This window comes from Pseudophryne corroboree, chromosome 3 (assembly GCF_028390025.1).
Source record: "Pseudophryne corroboree isolate aPseCor3 chromosome 3, aPseCor3.hap2, whole genome shotgun sequence".
NCBI classification, from domain to species: Eukaryota; Metazoa; Chordata; class Amphibia; order Anura; family Myobatrachidae; genus Pseudophryne; species Pseudophryne corroboree.
Genome location: NC_086446.1, coordinates 608,268,914 through 608,293,254, shown reverse-complemented (window position 1 = coordinate 608,293,254; position 24,341 = coordinate 608,268,914). Strand labels below are relative to the sequence as shown.

The window sequence follows — 24,341 nt, the reverse complement described above, 5'->3', positions numbered from 1 at the left end:
CTGAGCTGGTCGCAACGGCTGAGTAAGTCTGGAGCTACTCTACTGCTAAGAAATTTCTATTCACAATTCTGCTAATCTTTCGTTCGCACTTCTGCTAAGCTAAGATACACTCCCAGAGGGCGGCGGCTTAGCGTGTACAATGCTGCTAAAAGCAGCTAGCGAGCGAACAACTCGGAATCACCCCCGATAAACAGACTTTTTTCGTCAGAAAAACAAAAAACAAACTCCTGCTGTATGGTGCATTGAGGCTAGATGTAGGAAGACAGCCTGTATACAATATTTGTAAAAAAATCTGATATATTAGTGGAAAACAAATATCTCCATTTACTGTGAGTGCACATCATGGGAACGATGACTGTAATAGACACTCTGAATCAAGGATACACGGGTATCCGGTCCTTAAGTCAACATGCTTTAGGTCGACATGGTCACTAGGAAGACATGAGTTTTTTAAATTTTCTTTTCCATTTTCTAAGCTTTTTCATACTTTACGATCCACGTGGACTACAATTGGGAACGGTAACCTGTGGAGGTAGTGGAGCGAGGCACCTTGACTGAAGCATGGTGAGCGAAGAGAGCCATGCGAGGGGACACGGTGCACTAATTGTGCTTCCCGGTCACTTTACAAAGAAAACAACACAAAAAAACAACAACTCATGTCGACCTTTTCCCATGTTGACCTTGTTTATGTCGACCTAGTATCCATGTCGACCTATTTCAGGTGTCGACCTAGTTACTGTCTATGCTTTGATCCACATCCGGATACAAGGTAGGTCTTTGCCTTTATGAACATTTTACCTTTATTAGTCTTGCTGGATGCTGAAATCCCTCTTTAACTTCCACTGGGTCCTCAGCAAGGGCACACGACTTGTGATATAAATCTTCCAAAGCAGGGCTTGCTAGCAGCATAACCTAGTTTATAACCACACCAAAAAAAAAATAATCAAACACCCATACGATAATGAACACAAAGACGTAACTTGTACTGTGACATGTATGGAAAGAAAAAAAAAAAGACAATAAAAAAAAAAAAAAAGATTCCTAATAGCAATGAGCAGACAATGTTTGCATTTCAAGACTATCTATGACACACTGCTGTTAAGACTTCCATACAGGTTTATAAAAATGGCTGCTGAAAACAAAATACTGGCTAAACAGGATTACAAAAGCTGGAACATAGGGCTATACTCAATTACAGTCGAAACTGCCGTCTTGTCGGAAAGATGTCAGTTTTCGACTTTTTCAGGTCAGATGGGGTTCCGACCTTTTCGATCCCTTGCTTCCACCCCCCCCGACTTGTCGGAAAACACGTGGATCAGCGGAATAGCCTCCGAGCCACGTGCTTCTGTCGGAAACGGGACCAAATTCGAAAGGTTTTGGTCCAGTTTCACACAATCTCAACCCAACTTTAAAAAAGTTGGATTTAGGTGAGGAGATGGGGAAGGGGGGCGGCGGGATAGGGGCAGTAGGGCAGGAAGGTAACTTATGATGGGCGTCCCCCCAGCCAGGCACCTCTCTCCCTGCAGTGCTCCCTGGCCAGGACTGGGCTACACGGCTGAGTGCCGTGATGTGCGACTCCCTCCAGCAGCTCCCTGTGATCTAACACATGGGGAGCGGCTGACAGCAGCAGCACGGATGCCGCCCAAATCAGACAGTCAGATTTGGCCGCTCAATTGAATTGGGCTTGTCAGATCCATTCCAACAAATGCATGTCGGAATGGATCCGACAGTAATTGAATATACCCCATAGAGTGGTGGAATCTTACTGTACACTGGCCACTATCAGATTTAATCACAGGCCAAGCACTCCAGTATAAACTCTGTAAAATCTTAAGTTATAGCACAGGTGTGTCTTTAAATAATTTCATTAGTTATAAACTTACCCTGTGTTTTTGAAATTGACATAATATGAAAATAAATAAATGAGTGGAGGAATGAATTCTGAATCTTGCATAACTGAATAAAAATGGAAGTGTCAAACTACTACAATGCTTTAGCACAAGTCAGGTCAAGTCTCACTGAAGGGTCTACTAAAATACAGATTCTACCCAGCCTCGCCTTTGCTGGAACCAGAGTCAGACCTCTGAACGCTGCTACTAGAGTTTTAGTCCACGATTCACGAGGACTTGCAAAATACACTAGATGATTTTCAGCCAACTCTAGGAGAGCCGACAGGAAGGACTGAGGCTTTAAAAGACCAGTTATAAAGGCACTAACTCCTTTACCCCCAGAAGGCTAGTACAACTTTAAAAAGAGCCCAGAAGAGAAGGCAGTAACCCAGTGATACTGCCGGAACGACAACAAAATAGAACTGCAGGGAAACACAATGGCAAAACAAAAACCCTATGATTGAGAGAGTGAGATAAAGAGCGTACAGTGTCCCCCAGCCGGATGCTGAGAAAAGGATTAGAGAGTGTACACAAAAATACCTTTCTCTCATTCCATCCAGGTTGGGGGACACTGGTACCATCAGACATTCAACAGTTGACCCCAGGGAAGGGAACACTCAGGCAGCTAGACCGGACAACTGTGCGCTCAAAGTGGGCATCGCCAGAGGCACACACATGAAAAAGGAGATTTATGGTAAGAACTTACCCTTGTTAAATCTCTTTCTGTGAGGTACACTGGGCTCCACAAGGAATAACATTGGGGTGTAGAGTAGGATCTTGATCCGGAGGCACCAACAGCTAAAGCTTTGACCTTATTCCTAGGATGCATAGCGCCGCTTCCTCTATAACCCCACCTCCGTGCACAGGAGCTCAGTTTGTTAACCAGTCCAATGCAGTAGCAGGTAAGAGAGACGACAACAGTTAGTAGCCACAAACACCACATTCGCACTACAGGAGAAGGTATCAGCGGCTAATGCCTTACCTACCCAAAGAAGCCAAGTGCGTCAGGGTGGGCGCCCTGTGGAATCCAGTGTACCTCGCCGAAAGATTTAACAAGGGTAAGTTCTTACCATAAATCTCCTTTTCTGCAGCCGGGTACACTGTATTACACAGGGAATTACATCGGGGATGTCCTAAAGAAGTTCCTCACGGGAGGGGACGCACTGCAGCGGGCACAAGAACCCGGCATCCAAAGGAAGCATCCTGGGAGGCGGAAGTATCGAAGGCATAGAACCTTATGAACGTGTTCACTGAGGACCACGTAGCCGCCTTGCACAATTGTTCCAGGGTCGCACCACAGCGGGCTGCCCAAGAGGGGCCAACAGACACAGTAGAATGGGCTTTAAAAGTAGCAGGAGCTGGAAGACCAGCCTGTACGTAAACTTGTGCAATCACCATTCTAATCCATCTGGCCAGGGTCTGCTTATTTGCAGGTCAGCCACGTTTGTGAAAACCAAACAGTACAAAGAGAGTATCAGAATTCCGAATGGAGGCAGTTCTCTTCACATAGATACGGAGAGCCCGTACCACATCCAAAGACTGCTCTTTGGAGGACAAATGGGGAGAGTCAAAGGGCGGAACCACAATCTCTTGGTCAAGGTGGTATCCGAACACCACCTTAGGAAGATAACCAGGGCGCATTCAAAGAACTGCCCGGTCACGGTGAAAAATCAGAAAGGAAGGCCTACAGGACAAGGTACCCAAGTCTGAAACCCGTCTAGCCGAAGCAATAGCTATAAAAAAAGAAAAAAAAGACCTTAAGTGTAAGCCGCTTGAGGTCCACAGTCTCAAGAGGTTCAAACGGAGCCTCTTGTAGGGCATTCAGCACAACCGACAAATCCCAAGGAGCCACGTAGGGAGGTTGAATCCATACAACACCCTGAGTAAACGTGTGAACATCAGGAAGAGTCGCAAGTTTTCTCTGAAACCACACCGATAAGGCAGAAACATGTACCTTGAGGGAGGCCAGATGAAGGCCTGAGTCAAGGACACGTTGCAGAAAGGCCAAAAAATTGGCAGTACTGAACTTAAACACATCGCAATTCCTATTGGCACACCAGGTGAAACAGGAATTCCAGACCCTATGATAAATCAGAGCAGAAGCCGGTTTACGGGCCTTCAACATCGTTTGAATAACTGCCTCAGAAAAACCTATGGCCCTCAGGGCGGAAGCTTCAAGAGTCACGCCGTCAAAGCCAGTCGGGCCAAGTCCTGGTAGACACAGGGGCCCTGAACGAAGAGGTCTGGGCGCTGTGGAAGTAGAAGAGGACGCTCTAACGATAGACCCTGCAGGTATATGATTCAATGCCATCTGGGCCACGCAGGAACGATCAGAAGTAGGATTCCTCCTTTTGCTTGAACTACCGTATTACCCTGGGCAGGAGTGACACCGGAGGGAACACGTACGGCAACCGAAAGTCCCATGGAATTGTCAGTGCGTCCACGAACGCAGCTTGAGGATCCCTTGTCCTTGCTCCGAAGACCGGAACCTTGTTGTTGTGTAGACACGCCATCAGGTCCACATCTGGTAGGCCCCACTTGTCCACTAGGAGTTGAAATACTTCTAGATGAAGGCTCCACTCTCCGGCGTGTACGTCCTGACGACTGAGGAAGTCCACTTCCCAGTTGAGGACTCCCGGAATGAACACTGCCAATATGGCTGGCAGATGGCGTTCCGCCCATTGAAGAATCTTTGACACTTCCATCATTGCCATGAGGCTTCGAGTGCCGCCTTGATGATTTATGTACACCACCGTGGTGGAGTTGTCTGACTACCTGAACAGGCCTGTTCTGTACCAGGGGCAGGGCGAGTGTCAGCGCATTGAACACCGCCCGCAGTTCCAGAATATTTATCGAGAGGCGAGACTCCTCCCAGGTCCAACTACCCTGGAAGGAGTGCTGCTCCAACACCGCTCCCAACCCCTCAGACTGGCGTCCATCATCAGAAGGACCCAGTTGGAGATCTAGAAGGGACGGACCCTGCTCAGCTGCTGGTCCTGGAGCCACCAGGTCAGCGACAGACGGACATCCAGAGAAAAAGAGATCATCTGAGACCTGATCCGGTGAGGCAGGCCGTCCTATTTGGCAAGAACCAGTTTCTGTAGAGGGCGAGAATGAAATTGAGCATACTCTACCATGTCGAAAGCCGATACCATGAGGCCCAGTACTTGCATCGCAGAGTGTATCAACACTTGTGAACGAGACAGGAAGCATCGTATTCTGTCCTGAAGGTTCAGGACTTTTTCCTGGGACAAAAACAACTGCTGGTTGTGAGTGTCCAACACTGCTCCCAGGTGCAACATGCTCTGAGCAGGGACCAGGGATGATTTCTTCCAGTTGATGAGCCACCAGTGGGCTTGCAGAAACTGCACCGTCATTTCCAGATGACTGAGGAGAACTTCTGGTGAGTTGGCCAGGATCAGCAAATAGTCCAGATACGGCAGGATCCTGTTACCCTGACGGCGTAGTACAGCCGTCATTTCCGCCATGACTTTGGTGAAGATTCGCGGAGCTGTTGTTAGTCCAAAGGGCAAGGCCCGTAATTGATAATGGAGGTTGCCAATAGCAAAACGCAGGTGTTGCTGGTGCGACATAGCAATAGGAATATGCAGGTAAGCATCCTGGTATATCCAGGGATACCATATAATCCCCTGGCTCCAAAGCAATAACAATAGAGCGGAGAGTCTCCATATGGAATTTGGATACCAGCACCAATTTGTTCAAAGACTTGAGGTTGAGAATGGGCCGCGAGGACCTATTCGGCTTCGGGACTAGGAACAGCGTGGAATAGTACCCTCTGCCCCTTTGAGACAGGGTCACCGGTACTACCACTCCTGTGTCCAGGAGAGATCGTACCACCACTTGCAGAGCATTTGCCTTTGTCAGATCTGAAGGGATATCTGTTGAGCAAAACCGGTGAGGGGGACGTTTCTTGAAGGAGATGGCGTACCCTTGAGTGACGACTTCCCGTACCCAGGCATCCGAAGTGGTCTTTTACCACGTCTGAGCAAACCATAGAAGTCGGCCTCCCACTCTGGAGTCCCCCAGAGGGAGGCCAACTTCGTAATGCGGCCGGCTTCTCAGATTTGGAAGCGGGCTGACGGGCGGGCCAGGCTCGTTTAGGCTTGGGCTTACCGGGCTTGGAAGTACGAGATTGTTTCAAGTACGCCTGACCCTTTAGTTTTACCTGGAGGCCTGTAGGAACAAAAGGAAGTACTTTTAGCCTTTGACGTTGAAGGAGCAGTACTAGGTAGAAATGTAGTCTTAGCAGAGGCCAGGTCAGCAACAAGTCCATGTCCACAGACCAGGACCGTAGCCAGAGAATCAGACGGGCCAGAATGGACGTAGTAGCCGCTTTGGCCGCCAGGACACCAGCATTGGAGGCCGCCTCCTGAATGTATTGAGAAGCCGTAACAATATAGGAGAGGCATTGTTTTGCATTGTCAGGAAAGTTGGACGGTAGTTCATCCTCCACCTCCTGAACCAAGGCCGTAATGGCTTCGGCAGCCCATGAGGCCGCAATAGTGGGTCTATGAACTGTTCCTGCCAGAGTATAAATAGACTTCAAGCAGCCCTCAACACGTTTATCCGTCGGTTCCCTCAGAGAGGTGACGGTAGTGACTGGCAGAGCAGAGGATACCACCATCCGCGCAACATGCGAGTCCACTGGAGGCGGTGTTTCCCAATTTTTAGTCAGCTCTGCGGAGAGAGGATAGCGAGCAAGCATCTTCTTCTGGAGGTGTAAACTTTTTCCCTGGATTTTCCCAGGATTCCTCACGTATGTCCACTAGGTGGTCAGAATGAGGTAAAACCAGTTTGGTCACCTTCTGACGCTTGAACCTAACAGGTTTCTTAGAAGCATCCTGAGGATCGGTATCGTCAGTGATCTGAAGAATCAGCCTGATGGCCTCCAGGAGATCAGGCATATCCACTTGAGAAACAGATTCACCATCAGAAACATCTCTGTCAGTGTCTGCGTGATCAGTATATGCGCCTTCTTCGTCTGAAGAAGTATCCGGCGCAGGAGTGGATTGAGAGGAAACAAGGGCCCGCTTAGAGGGCCCCTTGGCCTTAGGCCGTCGAAGGTCAGTTTTCTGTTTTGCCATAGTCTGCTGAAATTGTTGTAACAGAGGACAGAGCATCTGCCCACGGTGGGTTAACGGTAGGGAAAAAATGTGGCTTTAGAGGCACAGGTGGTCCCACAGGGGGCATGCTATTAGCCACCAGCTTACTCAGCAAGGCAGAGAAAGTAGCCTAAGGTGGGTCCTGATGGGCCCCCGTTGCTACAATCTGACTGGGAGGCAAGGAACCCCCAGCACTAGACTGCACTATTATCCTCTAATGGGTCAGTGACGTCAAACCACCCACTGCGGGATCGGTCCCCGAACCGTCACCCTGCATAGCCGACATGATGTGGAGGTTATACCCAGAGCAACACAGTAAAAGAAATACCCCACCAGATTCCCTGTGCAATGTAAAACACAAACAGAGGAAACAAGGGGTATGCGGTGACTGGAACACACAGGGAAAATACTATATCAGTATATCCTGTGAAATGCCTATATTACACTAAAAACCCTGACGCACTTAGCCCCCCAGGGTATAGAATATAGGGATAGCAGTAGGAGTGGGATACACGGAATAGATATATCACACAGTAGCTATATGCACACACACGCAGTCACATGTACAATGCAGAAATAATGGCAAGCAATAAACTGCACTGGACTAGCAATACTAAGTAATAACCAGTAAAGCTATATATGTCTAGAGATATAACAATGCACAGTAAAGACTGGATGTATATCACAGGGGAACTTGTACAAAATAACCCTGACACAATGCACTATTTCTTAACTAACACTGTCAAAATGCATGTAGAATACTTAAGTGTCCTGTAAATGCACAGCGATGAGGAAAAGGCGGCTTTACAGAGGAGGATTTGCCCATGCAGTCCCAGAACAGCTTCAGCATGTATTTATGGCGCCAAGCTGCGAGAGAGAGAGAGAATGCAGCTCCAGGGCGGAAACACTTATGTAAAATGGCGCCCGGAGCTGGGGGAGGGGCTACAGGCCAGAGCACATTCCCCTTGCTGGGCTTCCACCACCAGGTACTGCGGACCACATAAAACGGTTTAATACCCGAACTGTATACTGCCCTGGTGGTCTAGTGGGGTCCCTGTACTAATACAGTGTCAATGCCAGCGTGCGCGGCCCATCTCCTACGGATCGCGGTTTGCGCCAGGTCCCACATGGGGGACCCTCTTACCTCCTCCCTGTACGCGGCCACGCGATCCTGGAGAGCTGCGGCGAAGTGTGTGTGTGTGTGCCTGACAGAAATCGGAGCCTCCGCCGCAAGTAGCCGGCAACCAGGGTGTGGGAGTATGCAGCGCCGCTGGGGGAGGTGATGGAGCAGCAGCCAGCAATGTCCAACTGACATCCAACACTGGCTGCTGCCCTTGAAGTCTTCTTTCTTCAAAGAAAAAGCTCTTTTCAGGGCTGCCAGGAGGAGCCCTGCTGTTGAGATGCCTGCTAGTGCAGACACCAACTACAAACTGAGCTCCTGTACACGGAGGAGGGGTTATAGAGGAGGCGGCACTATGCATCCTGGGAAGAAGGTCAAAGCTTTAGCTGTTGGTGCCTCCGGATCAAGATCCTACTCTACACCCCCCGATGTTATGCCCTGTGGAATACAGTGTATCCCGCTGTAGAAATGATAAAGATAAGTGAACATGAGGACAGAGGACCAAGCAGCTGCCCAGCATAGCCCCATGCCAGGCAGCGCAGGAGCCCGCCACAGCCCTAGTAGAACGCGCAGACACTCAGTCCAGTAGTCGTTTGCCCAGCACCAATATATGCCTGAATGATTACCGAATGGATCCACTGTGCAATGTTGTGTTTTGTAGCAGGCCAGCTGAGCATCAGAGAACCAGCAGAGAATCCGTGCGGCAGACGGAGAAAGTCCTGTCCAAGTACAGCTGCAGGGCACGGACCATGTCTAAAAGAACCAAAATCGTTCCAGTCCTAGGAAAGTGGGCGATCGACAATAAGTTGGAAAAAGACAATTTCCTGGTTCAAGTGAAAGGCAGAAACAACCTTCTTCTAGAAATAAGGAATTGTTTGCAGTACCGCCCTGTCATCGTGAAAGAGAAAAAAGGGTGACCTGAAGGAAAAAGCACTAAACTCTGAAACTCGTAGAGGCAATAGCCATAAGAAAGACCAACGTCCAAGTAAAAAACGTAAGTTCCTCGGAATCCATAGGCTCAAAAGGAAGCCTTCTTGAGAGCAAAGAGGACCAGATTAAAGACATCACAGGGCTACCAGCAGACGAAACCGCAACACACCCTGCAAAGAGATCAGAATTCCAGAATAAGGGTCAGACGCCGCTGGAAGTAAACAGAAATAAATGATAATGGCGAAACCTGGAAGTAAGAAATCAGTGTTTCTCACACCACAAGATGTAGATCTTCTAGACACTGTGGTAATTAACGAGATGAAACTGGTATCAGAGCCTGCAACACAGCACATCCTACAGAGGAAGAAAAACTCTTTGCCTTCAAGAGACCAGCTTCAAAAGTATGGCCGTTAACGCAAACAGAGGAAGGTGCAGCAGATCTGGCTGCATTGGAAGATGCCAACAGTACAGACAGTATTAGAATGTCTGTGTACTAGGACCTTCGCGGTTAGTCCTGAGACAATGATGACAGTCACTTGTTGATCCTTGACCCGTGTGAGCATCCAAGGCACAATGTAACTGCGGGAAGGGAGGGGGGGGGGGGGGATATGCCAGACTGCAGACCCTTGGAGCAGTCATGGAATTCACCACAAAAGCCATCAGGTGCATGGACCTCACATAAAATCAGGAAACATTGAACACTGAAGTTGTGACTAGAGGCCATTAGGGCCAGCTCTAGAAAACTCCACATCTGAACCAACATTTGGAAGATGGAGGGACGACTTCCTGGGAGAAATGTGGTTCTGCTTAGGAAAACCGCCTCCTGGTTTTCCACTCCTGAAATGAACACCGCCGAGATCACTGGAACCAAGATCTCCACCAAGGAAAAAGAGTGCAGGTTGGCACTACCATCAGACCTGCGCTTTGTGTGCCGCCCTGGTGATTGACACATGCCACTGCCGTGGGATTATCGGACTAAATATGCACTGGATGGCCAGGGCGGGCTGGGCCCTCAACAGAGCTAGAATAATGACTCAGCGCTTGAGAACTTTAAATGGAAGACCAAAAGGCCCTGTAGGCGAAGATGTAACGCCACAGCACCCCAACCTAGGAAATTTGCATCCATGGTCACAATTACCCAAGCCGGGGCGACCAAGTATTGGCACCGGAGCAAACCCTCAGATACCAGGTACCACTGTAGGGATCGACGAACAGAGTTAGAAACTGAGACGAGAGGAACTCTGTGGTCCTGGACCAATTTTGGAGAATGTCCCACTGGAGTTCTAGCAAGTGGAACTTAGCATACTGAATGGTCTCGAAGGTGGAGACCAACAAAGCAAGATTGAAAGGTGAGGTACAAACAGTACTGTCCTGACCAAACCCTGGAGGACACAGGCCTTGTCCTCCAGCAGGCACAGACAAGGTATCAGCTACAACGTCTCAAAATTCAGAATCCAGCCGTGATCCTGAAGTACCTTCCATTGCGGAGGAGAGACAGCCTTTATAAGAAGAAGATCATCCAAGTAAGGTAATACAACAATCACCTCCCTGTTTTTGATGAAAACAGATGGGGCATGGAACAGATTATGGGCCGACCCAAACGCAAAACTGAGGAGAGAATGATGAACTGTTCAAAGCAGAATGTGAAAGTATGTGTCCCTAATCTCGATAGACAAAGTTTGTTGGTCTCCATGACACAGATTACTGACCAGAGAGATTCAATCAAAAAAAATTATCCACCTAAAGCATGGCATTCAGAATCCAAAGGAAGGAGCTATTCAGCTTCCTTACAAAGAATAAGGTTTCTGAGACCGAGCAATAACCCTTTCAAAAAACTAGATTTATGGTAAGAACTTACCGTTGTTAAATATCTTTCTGCGAGGTACACTGGGCTCCACAAGGATTAACATCGGGGGTGTAGAGTAGGATCTTGATCCGAGGCACCAACAGGCTCAAAGCTTTTGACTGTTCCCAAGATGCTCAGCGCCGCCTCCTCTATAACCCCGCCTCCCTGCACAGTGAGCTCAGTTTCGTTAACCAGCCCAATGCAGTAGCAGGTACCAGAGACGACAATCACTCGTAGCCAATTACACCACACACTCACCACGGGAGAGGGTGTCAGCGGCTATGCCAATACCAACCCAAAGAAGCTAAGTGCGTCAGGGTGGGCGCCTTGTGGAGCCCAGTGTACCTTGCAGAAAGAGATTTAACAACGGTAACTTCTTACCATAAATCTCGTTTTCTGCTACGGGGTACACTGGGCTCCACAAGGATTAACATCGGGGATGTCCTGAAGCAGTTCCTTATGGGAGTGGACGCACTGTAGCGGGCACAAGAACCCGGCGTCCAAAGGAAGCATTCCGGGAAGCAGCGGTATCAAAGGCATAGAACCTTATAAACGTGTTCCTTGAAGACCACGTTGCTGCCTTGCACAACTGTTCAAGGGTCGCACCACGGTGGGCCGCCCAAGAAGGTCCAACCGACCGAGTAGAATGGGCTTTAATGGTGGCAGGAACCGGACGACCAGCCTGTACATAAGCATGTGCAATCACCATTCTAATCCATCTGGCCAATGTCTGCTTAGAAGCAGGCCAGCCACGCTTGTGAAAACCAAAGAACATGAAAAGAGAATCAGATTTCCTAATAGAGGAAGTTCTCTTCACATTGGATTTGGTACGGGCTCTCCATATCCAAGACCGCTCTTTGGAGGACAACTCAGGAGAATTAAAGGCCGGAACCACAATCTCCTGGTTAAGGTGGAAGGAAGACACCACCTTGGGTAAATAACCTGGCAGTGTTCTAAGAACCGTCCGGTTACAGTGAAAAATCAAGGAAACAGGATAAGGCAACCAAGTCCGAGACCCTTCTAGCTGAAGCAATAGCCAGCAAGAATAACACCTTAAGGGAAAGCCACTTAAGGTCAGCAGAGGTAAGAGGCTCAAACGGAGACTCTTGTAAGGCCTCCACCACCACCGACAAATCCCAAGGGGCCACAGGTGGCACATAAGAAAACTGAATCCGCAACATACCCTGAGTGAATGTATGGACATCCGGCAGAGTAGCAATCTTTCTCTGAAACCAAACCGACAAGGCAGAGATGTGAACCTTGAGGGAGGCCAGACGCAAGCCTAAGTCCAGGCCCTGTTGTAGAAAGGCCAATAGTTTGGCCATACTAAACTTGAAAACGTCATGATTGTGAGACGCACACCAAGTAAAGTAAGCATTCCAGACCCTATGGTAGATCCGAGCAGAAGCCGGCTTACGGGCCTTCAACATAGTTTGAACGACCGCCTCAGAAAAATCCTTGGCCCTCAGGACGGAAGCCTCAAGGGCCATGCCGTCAAAGCCAGACAGGCCAAATCCTGGTAAATACAAGGGCCCTGAACGAGGTCTGGTCGTTGTGGAAGTAGAACGGGACGATCCCACGAGAGACCCAGTAGATCGGAGAACCAGTGCCGTCTGTGCCACGCTGGAGCGACCAGAAGCAGGTTTCCCCCTTCCTGCTTGAACTACTGTATTTCTCTGGGCAGGAGTGACACTGGAGGAAACACGTACGGTAGCTGAAAGTTCCATGGAATCGTCCTTGCTCCGTCCTTGCTCCGAAGACCGGAACCTTGTGATTGTGTCGAAACGCCATCAGGTCCACATCTGGAAGGCCCCACGTGTCCACGAGAAGTTGAAATACCTCCGGATGGAGGCTCCACTCTCCTGCGTGTACGTCCCGACGACTGAGATAGTCCGCTTTTAATAGTTATAAATAAATGTAATAAACTCCCCACCTAACTGCAATAAAAAGCGAAATATTAAAAGATAGAGATTGGTAAGAAATGAAATATAAAAATCTGGTGCTGGGATGTCTGTATTGACTCCTGCTGTTATTCAATAGTCGATCCAAATATCGATCAATCTACTGTGACTAGGAGTGGTCTTATAATATATCTTGGACACTAGTTATGTTGTCATGTGATACACTAAGGATGACAGAAAATAGGATTTTGGTACTTACCAGGTAAATCCTGTTCTTTGAATCCATAGGGGGCACTGGAGTACTCTTGGGATATGGACGGTTCCACAGGAACTAGGCACTGAATAAATTAAAATTTGAGACTACTCCTCCCCTCCATATCCCAGAGTACCTCAGTGTTTTTTACTGAGCCGAACAGGAGCTATAGAGGTTGACAATGGAGAATTACATATAACAAAAACGGACAACAATAAAGTTGACACATAACGTTACTGACAACTAACAGTTGACACCAACCCGATAGAACTTGCTAATTTGAAACAGTCGGTGAGAGTGGGTTACCATAAGATTTTCTGAACCTACCACACCAGGTAAAACTGCTCTGGGTGGGCGTCCAGTACCAAAATCCTATTTTCTTTTTCATCGACTAGGGGTCACTGGAGTACTCTTGGGACGTACCAAAGTTTCCCCCGTGGGCGGGAGAGCTGTCTGGCACCTGTAACACTAGACGGCCAAAGCTAGACGCTGACGCCGCAAAAGTATCAAACTTGTAAAAGCGCACAAACGTGTGCACTGAAGACCATGTAGCCGCACGGCAAAGCTGTGTCGTAGAAGCTCCACGACCAGCTGCCCATGACGTTACTACAGAATGTGTGGAATGAGCTGTTACTGATGTAGGCGGCTGTAACCTAGCATGAAGGTAAGCCTGAAGTGTGGTCAGTTTTATCCATCTGGATAAGTTCTGCTTAGAAGGTGGCCAACCCAACTTGGCCGCATCATAGAGGATAAACAACGCATCCGTCTTACGAACTGTAGACGTTCGGGATACATAAACGCGTAGTGCGCGTACCACATCCAAGGTTCCAGAATCTCCTGTTAACACAGGAACTACTATTGGTTGATTAATGTGAAGAGTACACTACTTTTGGTAGGAAAGCGGGATTCGTCCGAAGTTCCGCTCTATCATCATGAAACACTAAATACGGTGGCTTGCATGACAAGGCACCCAAATCTGAAACACGCCTTGCCAAAGCCAAGGCTAGGAGAAAAATTGTTTTCCAAGTGAGAAATTTAATATCCACTTGTTGTAAGGGCTCAAAATAAAAAGACTGCAAGAAATCTAAAACCAGATTCAAGTCCCATGGCGCAGTAGGTGGAGTGAATGGAGGCTGTACTCTGAGGACACCCTGCATAAAGGTGTGTACCGACGGCAATAGAGCCAATCTTCTTTGAAAATAAATTGACAACGCAGATATCTGCACCTTTAGTGTGGATAAACGCAGACCTCAATCTAACCCCATCTGTAGAAATAACAAAAGACGGGATAGCTTAAAAGATGATGTCGGAAACTTCTGAGCTTCACACCAACCTATATAGGCACGCTAGATTCTGTAATAATGAGCTGCCGTAACCGGCTTCCTAGCTCGTAACATGGTTGGTATAACCGATTCTGGAATGCCCTCTCTTCTTAAGAAGGCTGTCTCAACAGCCACCCCGTCAAACGCAGCCGCGCTAAATCGGGGTAAAGGAACGGACCCTGTTGTAACAGGTCCGGACGTAGTGGGAGCGGCCAAGGATCGTCTGCGAGTAGACCGTGGAGATCTGAAAACAAAGCTCTCCAAGGCCAATGAGGCGCCACTAGTATGACTGTGACGGACTCTCTTTTGATCCGTTTTAGCAATAGAGGGAGCAGCGGAAACGGTGGAAACAGATACACGAGACTGTATGGCCACGTGATTGTGAGAGCATCCACCGCCACTGCCTTTGGATCTCTCGTTCTGGACACGTACTGGGGCGTTTGATGATTGTGGCGAGATGCCATCAGGTCCACTTGCGGGTAACCCCACTTCTGGACCAGCATGTGAAACACTTCTGGATTTAATGCCCATTCTCCTGGATGAAAATCCCGACGGCTGAGATAATCCGCCTCCCAGTTGTCCACTCCCGGAATGAATACTGCCGACAATATCACGTGATACTCGGCACAATTGAGGATTCGAGCTACTTCTCGCATTGCCATGCGGCTTTTCGCTCCTCCTTGTTTGTTGATGTATGCGACCGCCGTCGCATTGTCTGACTGCACCTGAACAGCCTGAGCCTGCAGCATATGCACTGCTTGTCGTAGCCCATTGTAAATTGCCCGGAGTTCCAGGACATTTATAGACAGCAATCTTTCGTGATCCGCCCAGAGACCCTGGAGCTGATAATTTTGAACTACAGCTCCCCAACCTCTGAGACTCGCGTCCGCCGTGAGAATTATCCAATTCCAGGCACCGAACAGTTTCCCTGCGGTTAGATTCTGTACTTTGAGCCACCAGAGTAGAGACACTCTGGCCCTTGGAGACAACCTCAACCTGTGGTGAATCTGCAGATGTGAGCCCGACCACTGTGTGAGCACATCCAGTTGAAAAGGACGTTAGTGAAGTCTTCCGAACTGAAGCGCTTCGAAAGCCGCCACCATTGTGCCTAAGAGGCGAATGCACAAATGAACCGAGACTGTGCGTGGCTTGAGCACTAATTGTACCAGATGACGAATGACCTGTACTTTCTGTTCTGGTAGGTAAATTCTTTGATTTACCATATCGAGAATCATACCTAGGAATTGAAGTCGTTGAGACGGAATTAGATGTGATTTCTTGAAGTTGACAATCCAACCGTGGTGAACAAGTACATTGTATGTCAGCAACGCCTGTTGAAGGAGGATTTGTTGAGACGGAGCTTTGATGAGTAAATCGTCCAAGTACGGAACTATTATCACTCCCAGGGATCTGAGATGAGCTATCATCACAGACATCACAGACATCACCCGAGGCGCTGACGAGAGGCCAAACGGTAGAGCCTGAAACTGGTAATGGTTCTGCCGCATTGCAAACCGCAAGAACCTTTGATGAGGTGGCCAAATCGGAATGTGTAAGTACGCATCCTTGAGATCCAGCGCAATCATGAATTCCTGTGGCTCTAGGCCTGCAATTACTGACCGCAGAGATTCCATCTTGAATCTGTAGTAAGTGACGTACTGATTGAGGCCCTTTAAGTTCAATATTGGCCTGACCGAGCCATCCGGCTTTGGTACCACAAACAGACTGGAATAATAACCCTGACCCTGTTGGTGTACAGGGACCAGAATCAACACTGCTGCATCCAGCAGAGACTGAATGGCAATCTGCAGAACCGCCTTTTTGTCGTCCAACACAGGCAGTCCTGTCCTGAAAAACCACATTGGCGGGAGACAGTCGAATTCTATTTTGTAACCTTTTAAAACTAAATTGCGGATCCACCCATCTGTGGACGTCTGAAGCCACGCCAACTGGAATGACTGAAGGCGTGCTCCCACAATAGGAGATCCGAGATGGGCTGGGAGCCCGTCATGCCACTGGCTTGCCGGTGACTTTAGTATCCTGACGAGTGGTATTGGTTTGTTGGAAACCACTGCCCCGACCTCGTCTACCCGTTCCCCTGCCACGCCCGCGAAAGGACTGAGGTCTAAAGGATTTGAACGCCGGTCCAGAATATCTCCTTCTAGGTACTGTTGGAGGTAATGGTAAGAAAACAGACTTTCCTCCCGTGGCCTCAGAAATCCATTTGTCCAATTCAGGACCAAATAACTTCTCGCCCCCGTAAGGTAACGCTTCTATACCTTTTTTGACCTCTGCCTCCGCTTGCCAAGAACGTAGCCAGAGCGCTCGTCGTGCTGTAACTAGCGATGATGAAAGGCGAGAAGTGAGCTGACAGACGTCAGTAGAAGCTGTACATAGATAGTCAGCAGCTTCCCAGATTTGATCAGCGAGAAGTATAAGGTGATCATCAGTTAAGGCAGACTTGAGTTCTGTTATCCATACCATTAGCGCCTTAGTTACCCAAATGCCACCCAACCCAGGTCTAAGCAGCGCTCCTGCTGCTGTATACATGGACTTTAGCATAGCTTCTATTTTACGGTCCGAAGGGTCCTTAAGTGTAGTAGCAGTTGGTACTGGTATGGTTAATTTCTTTGTAAGTTTAGACACAGATGAATCCACCAATGGTGGATTCTCCCATGTAGCTGTTACTGAGTCTGGAAACGGATAACTAGACCTAAATATGTGAGGTATAGAAAACCGTTTATCCGGAATCTTTCTTGTTTCTAGTAACATTTTATTAAGAGATTCCGAAACAGGAAAACACGTTGGAGATCTCTGTAGTTTAGTAAAGACTACTTCATCATTTGTCAGAGGCTCCTCAGTTTCTGTAAACTTCAGAGACTGACGCACCGCTCTGATGAGATTATCAATGCCCGGGCTGTCAAAATCGTCACCCTCTGACTGCTGGTCTAGTTCGCCCTCCTCAACCTCATCTTGTACAGTGAGGTCTGGCCTAGAATCGTCAGAAAGTAACATAGCAGAAACCGGTAAATTATAAGAAAAATTAAACTTATCCATCTTACCCAAAGAGGATTTGGACTTTTGGTAAGGCTGAGACCCCTCAGGTAGTTCTAGCGGTCTCACCCTAGATTCAGATCTTGCCGCCCCTCGCTCTTGCCGAGAGGCGGCCAATTCTGATTGCAATCCAGCTAGGACATCTGCTAACATAGCCCATGGCGGGTCCGGGGTTGAAATTGGATTTGAAACCGGAGCAGAAATTGTAATTGTTTCTGAATTTACATGACATACTTTACATGTGGCAGATCCATCCGCTAATACACCCTTACAGACATTGCAGTGAAACTGCTTTTTGGACTTTGCTGGTGTCTTACTCATTATGCACACAGACAAGACAAAATACAAAGACAGACAACTTGCGCGACTCAGTAAATAGCACTAAGGTGTCTCTATAAATATATATCTGGTCAAGTGCAGTGCACGCCAGCAATATGCCTGATCCCAAATTCCCCCTAACACCCCTGCGCCTTCAATGGAGGAGAGATATAATACAGGAAATTTTGGAAACACAACAGGAAAAACAGGAAGCATGGTTAATATGTCCCCATGCTCACAGTATAACACAAAGTGCAGCTTATACTTATGTAAGCAGATTTAATAAACGTCTTATATTGCAATAAAACCTGCACATCTCCTGTTAAACAAAAGCTAAATAGCCTATTGTATACATATGCAGCGCTGCCTGAACATGAGACTTTTACTTGTGTAAAAGTTCACTATACACGGCGGCCGGGCTATGGTGGAGAGTGGAGCCGGAAGCGGCCTCGGAGCCGGGGGGCGCGCTGCATAGAGCCGTGGAGCGGCCTATGCACGTGGCCAAAGCGACTCTGAGCGGCGGGGAGGCAGTGAAATCAGCGGCGCTGGAAGCGGCGGCGGGTGGCTGAACACAGCGGCGGGCGGCCACACACACGCACAGTATCCCCACACAGCGGGGCGGCAGCGTGAGCTGACCGCCCCGTCCCAACATACCTGGACCTTGTGGTGAGGGCTATGACGGGGCTTCTTCTGTAAGCTCCGTCAGCCTTTTCTGCAGGCGTCTTGCACGTGGTGGTAAGGGAGCTCTTTCCGAGAGGCCCGACACCCACAGCTGCTTAAGCAGCTTCCACTATCCCGGACCCTCGCCTTTCTGGAAGGGGGGAAGGGACGTGGATCCTTGATTAAATTCAAAAATTCAATAATTGTGGACCAACTCCACAAGCCTTGTTGCTCAGTGAGCACCGAAAAAATATTGAGGTACTCTGGGATATGAAGGGGAGGAGTAGTCTCAAATTTTAATTTATTCAGTGCCTAGTTCCTGTGGAACCGTCCATATCCCAAGAGTACTCCAGTGACCCCTAGTGGATGAAAAAGAAATCACTCCAGTATTCTATCAGTGTACAATTTTATAGTTGTGGAGTGAACTGGCTCTTGATCTTAAATATAGAGCCCAAACTTGTCCATATAAATGTGGCTAATAATTGAGATGGGGAAAATGTCACTGAATAATTAGATTAGACAGTGTATAATCTTATCTTAGTTATAGTTTAACTGTCCACTAAATTCAGTAGTCTACTTCCCACATACAGTGATACGAGGCTAAAGAAATGTATTCATATTGTATTCAGTCCTACACCGTTAAAAAGTAGCAAAACAAGACACTGTAGTGATATTGTAGCATTTTGACTAGTCACTCAATCCTCTATGTCAGTGATCTCCAACACGTAGCTCGCGAGCTACCGGTAGCTCGCCGTAGTATTTTCGGTAGCTCACAGAGCGCACGGGCTTGGGCAGTCACTGGCACTCCTCCTCCCTTCATTTTTAATATGTTGCCGGCCGTCAGCCAATCAGAGCTCATGGACCGGCAGTGACGGCACCTGATTGGCTGCCGGACCGCGAGTTTTGATTGGCTCACTTACCAACACCATATATTAAATGCCCGCCGCCAGAGACTCTCTCACCCTCACCGCAGCCGCTCTCTGGACTTCCGTCCCTCATACAGGAGCAGCAGCACCGGCGGCAGTAGAAGAAGACAGCAAGGGTTAGCACTGTGTGGGGCACTGTATCAGACACTGCGCGGGGGGGCATTATTTGAATATCTGGCACTGCTGGAAGGCATTATTTGTGTATCTGCAGTGATCGCAAAAACGCGCTATGGCGCGTTTTTTACCCGTTTTTGAAGACACGGGACTCCAGTATACAAAGTGGGAGGGTCCCCGGGGACGCGCTCCTCATTCCGCGAATCCGTAAGGGGGATTTGTTTGATTGACATGCTGGCCTCGTGGTGAATGCTAGAAAGAGGAGGTGGAGCCAGTTCCCCATCCTCTTTGGCGCCTGGCTGATTGCGGATGCCGGCTGACTCGCGGTGTCTGTAAGTGTATCGGGGGGGGGGGGGGGCGGGGGTTGTCACAGGGATGAGAGGTGCTGGCAATGTGCAGGGATCGGCGTCCGTGATCTAGTGGCTAAAGCTGGGCAAAGTGACTGGGGCTTCCCGCGGTGACGTCTGAGGCAGTGGCCGCGCTGCCGCTCTTGCCTTTGATGTGTTCTCTCAAAGCAAGAGCGGCAGCGCGGACACTGCCTCAGACGGCACCGCGGGAAGCCCCAGTCACTTTGCCCAGCTTTAGCCACTAGATCACGGACGCCGATTCCTGCTGACGTGGTGCGCTCGAATCCCGTGAGTCTGTCCGCTATGGAGACCCGGTGAACTTGGTGGCGGTAATGTATAGCTGCGGCCGTGACGCGTGTTAGTCACGGCCGTGTCAGTCACTATGCCTGGGTTTGCTGACTGGTGTCCGGGGTTCCCGCAGGGACACTAAGTGGTCAGTAATTGCAGGCGCTGTAAAGGTTCCTTGGCTGGCTGGCGTCTTCGGAGGGAGGGGGGCTGGAGCTGTGGTCGGCTGTGTTTTTCCCCATCACCACAGGTTATGTGGTGAATCACCACCTACCCCCTACTACTACTGCACCCATCCTGCCCCCTGCTACCACCACTACTGCACCCATCCTGCCCCCTGCTACCACCACTACTGCACCCATCCTGCCCCCTGCTACCACCACTACTGCACCCATCATGCCCCCTGCTACCACCACTACTGCACCCATCCTGCCCCCTGCTACCACCACTACTGCACCTATCTTACCCCCTGCTACCACTACTGCACCTATCCTACCCCCTACTGCACCCATCCTGCCCCCTGCTACCACCACTACTTCACCAATCCTGCCCCCTACCACTACTGCACCTATCTTACCCCCTGCTACCACTACTGCACCTATCCTACCCCCTGCTACCACTACTGCACCTATCCTACCCCCTACTGCACTCATCCTGCCCCCTGCTACCACCACCACTGCACCCATCCTGCCCCCTACCACTACTGCACCTATCTTACCCCCTGCTACCACTACTGCACCTATCCTGCCCCCTACTGCACCCATCCTGCCCCATGCTACCACCACTACTGCACCCATCATGCCCCCTACCACTACTGCACCTATCTTACCCACTGCTACCACAACTGCACCCATCCTGCCCCCTGCTACCACTAATGCACCTATCCTACCCCCTACTACTACTGCACCCATCCTGCCCCTGCTACCACCATTATTGCTCCCATCCTGCTACCAGTACTGCACCTATCCTACCCCCTACCACTGCTGCACCTATCTTACCCCCTGCTACCACTACTGCACCTATCATACCCCCTACGACTACTGCACTCATCCTGCCCCCTACCACTGCTGCACATATCTTACCCCTTGCTACCACTACTGCACCTATCATACCCCCTACCACTACTGCACCGATCCTGCCCCCTACCACTGCTGCACCTATCTTACCCCCTGCTACCACTACTGCACCCATCCTGCCCCCTGCTACCACTACTGCACCTATCCTACCCCCTACTACTACTGCACCCATCCTGCCCCCTGCTACCACTACTGCTCAAATCCTGCTACCAGTACTGCACCTATCCTACCCCCTTCCACCTCTACTGCACCCATTCTGTCCCACATACCCACACAGTGCCCATTATAAACACCCCCATACCCACACAGTGCTCATTATTCACAATGCCCAGTATACACACCCCATCATACGCACACCCATACCACACAGCGCCCATCATACGCACACCCATACCACACAGCGCCCATCATGCGCACACCCATACCACACAGCGCCCATCATGCGCACACCCATACCACACAGCGCCCATCATGCGCACACCCATACCACACAGCGCCCATCATGCGCACACCCATGCCACACAGCGCCCATCATACGCACACCCATGCCACACAGCGCCCATCATACGCACACCCATGCCACACAGCGCCCATCATGCGCACACCCATGCCACACAGCACCCATCATACGCACACCCATGCCACATAGCGCCTATCATACGCACACCCGTGCCACACAGTGCCCATTATACACACTTACAATGCTCATAGCACCCTCTATACCCACACACTGGCCATCATACGCACCACCCATACCCACACAGTGCTCATTATACACCCCCCCCCCTAGCGCCTAGCATATGGGTACTCCATACCCACAGTGCCTATGATACATCCCCCCATACACAGTGACCAGCAAACAAACTCCCATATCCACACACAGTGCTCAGCATAGACACAAACAATCCCCAAACCAAAGCAGTGCCCAGCATACGCACACACCTCGTGTTATAGCGGTAGGGCTTCAACAAGGACACAGAGAAGCTGATCTTAAAAGTTGACGGGGAGCAGGACTCACCGAATCCTGGGTACTGATGCCTCCCTACCCCTAACACTGCCTACAGCACTTCCTGCACCTAACCCCCCATTTGCCCCGCAATACTGCCATAACTGCTGTCTACCATGTGGGGTGGTCTAATGCTATGTGGGGAGGCATAAGGGGAGCTCAAAAGCATACATTGCTATGGGACCCAGAAACTGTGAAGTAGGACCCCAATTTTTTAAAGTGAGGGGTCCCCGGGACCCACAATTTTTTCTGCTCAGCGCGATCACTGATCTGGCACTGCTGAGGGGCATTATTTGTGTATCTGGCACTACGCAGAGGGGGGGCATTATTTGTAGTTGTGAGGCCACCCCCAGTTTTGTGAGACCACACCCACTTCCGCAGGAACACACGTGCATTGGGGGGAGGGGGTAGCTCCTTCAGAGGTTTTATTTTCCGAAAGTAGCTCACACTCCAATTAAGGTTGGAGACCACTGCTCTATGTGCTACGGCTATGCAGAGTCTAGTCTTGGATTCAATAATCAGCACACATCACAAGTACAGTAATAATTCCCTGTCTTGTAGGCATACGCAGTTATATTCACTCCCAGTTACTGCCTCGATAGATATATGACTTTTTTGCGCTACTTGATAATTCTAATTGAATTGGTTATCCTTCAGATTGTGTGGTGAAACATCTCACTGAGTCACAGCCATTACACAGCTACAATAGATGAATGCAGCGGTCATGTTGTAAATCAGGGCTTAGATTGAACTGAAATATCACGCCCCGATACACACAGCAATATGAACGCTGACAAATCCTATTTCTCTAAACTGTTGGTTAATAAATCGTTCACAGTGTCCCGGCTTGGTGAAGGATCTGCCAAGGAATAGCAGCTCGCACAGCTCCTAGGATCACTCCACATGACTCCAGCATGGCAGGGGTGGTGGGGGGAGAGGAGACCAGCCGTTTCAAAACTCTGCTCCCCCTCCCCATGCTTGCTGCATACTGTTAATCTATGTATTAACAGCCCTGTGGAGAACACACTGGTATGGCTGGCTAGCTCAACTAGCCTGACGCAGGTGCACTCCCCTAAGGAAGCTGAGATATGGCAAGACGGTGCTGCCATCTAGGACATCACGATCACCCGGCACCCTCTAAAAGGGTGAGGCCATGCACTAGTCCCTGGATCCAGGCAGTCTCTGAAGAAACTGGAGTGCTACCTGGCTCCCTGCATCCGCTGCACTCTTGTTGCATGTGGATACAAGCAAAGCACAGCCATCACCTAAGTATAAATTAAAATAACAATTACAAAATAAAATAAAAAAACATCTAGTTACAATGTAGTTGGCACAGCAGCCCACCTCCCCAGATCCCCCCCCCCCCCAAAACATGACCAACTCCTACGGGCCTTTAAAACACACTGGTCTGCTGGTGGTTGCAGAGGGCAGGAGCTTAAGGCTTATAGCTACAGTTTAGTGCCAGCTCCTGCAGTCCCACAAGCAACCCATGGTACTAGTGTACCCAAGCCTGGTTGAAAGAGAAACAGCCTATTAACAAATTTGCAAAAGTCTTCTACAAACATCTTTTGGACACAGTATATAATAGATTAGCAAGTATTCGCTTCTGTTACTTTGTGTAACCCTGTTTTATAAAATGGGGGTCATTCCGAGTTGTTCACTCGCTAGCAGTTTTTAGCAGCCGTGCAAACGCATTGTCGCCGCCCACCGGGGAGTATTTTTCACTTTGCAGAAGTGCGAACGCCTGTGCAGCAGAGCGCCTGCTAAAACATTTACTGCAAAACATGACCAGCCCTGGACTTACTCTTCGTATGCGTTGATTCTAACGCTGGAGGGATGGCTTTTGACGTCACATACCCGCTCAGCCACGCCTGCATTTTCCTTGGCACGCCTGCGTTTTTCCAAACACTCCCAGAAAAGTCAGTTGACACCCAGAAACGCCCCCTTCCTGTCAATCTTCTTGCGGCCGCCAGTGCGACTGAAAACGTCGCTAGAACCTGTGCAAAACCACAATTCTCTTTGTACCCATACGTCGCGCGTGCGCATTGCATGTGCAGATTAGCCGATTTTTACACTGATCGTTACGCAGCGAACAACGGCAGCTAGCGATCAACTCGGAATGACCCCTATATCTCTATATCTAGAGATAGACTACTACAATGCAATAAATA

General features: G+C 49.4%; 1 protein-coding gene across 3 annotated transcripts in view; it reads right to left on the bottom strand.

Moving 5' to 3' along the window:
• Nucleotides 1-24,341, bottom strand: part of CCAR1 (cell division cycle and apoptosis regulator 1) — a 247,507-nt gene that overhangs the window by 134,009 nt on the left and 89,157 nt on the right. For all 3 annotated transcript variants that reach the window (XM_063961565.1, XM_063961566.1, XM_063961567.1), the window contains exon 11: nucleotides 799-912. In XM_063961565.1, coding sequence (XP_063817635.1) covers nucleotides 799-912 — 114 coding nt within the window. The remainder of the gene's footprint in view (nucleotides 1-798; nucleotides 913-24,341) is intronic.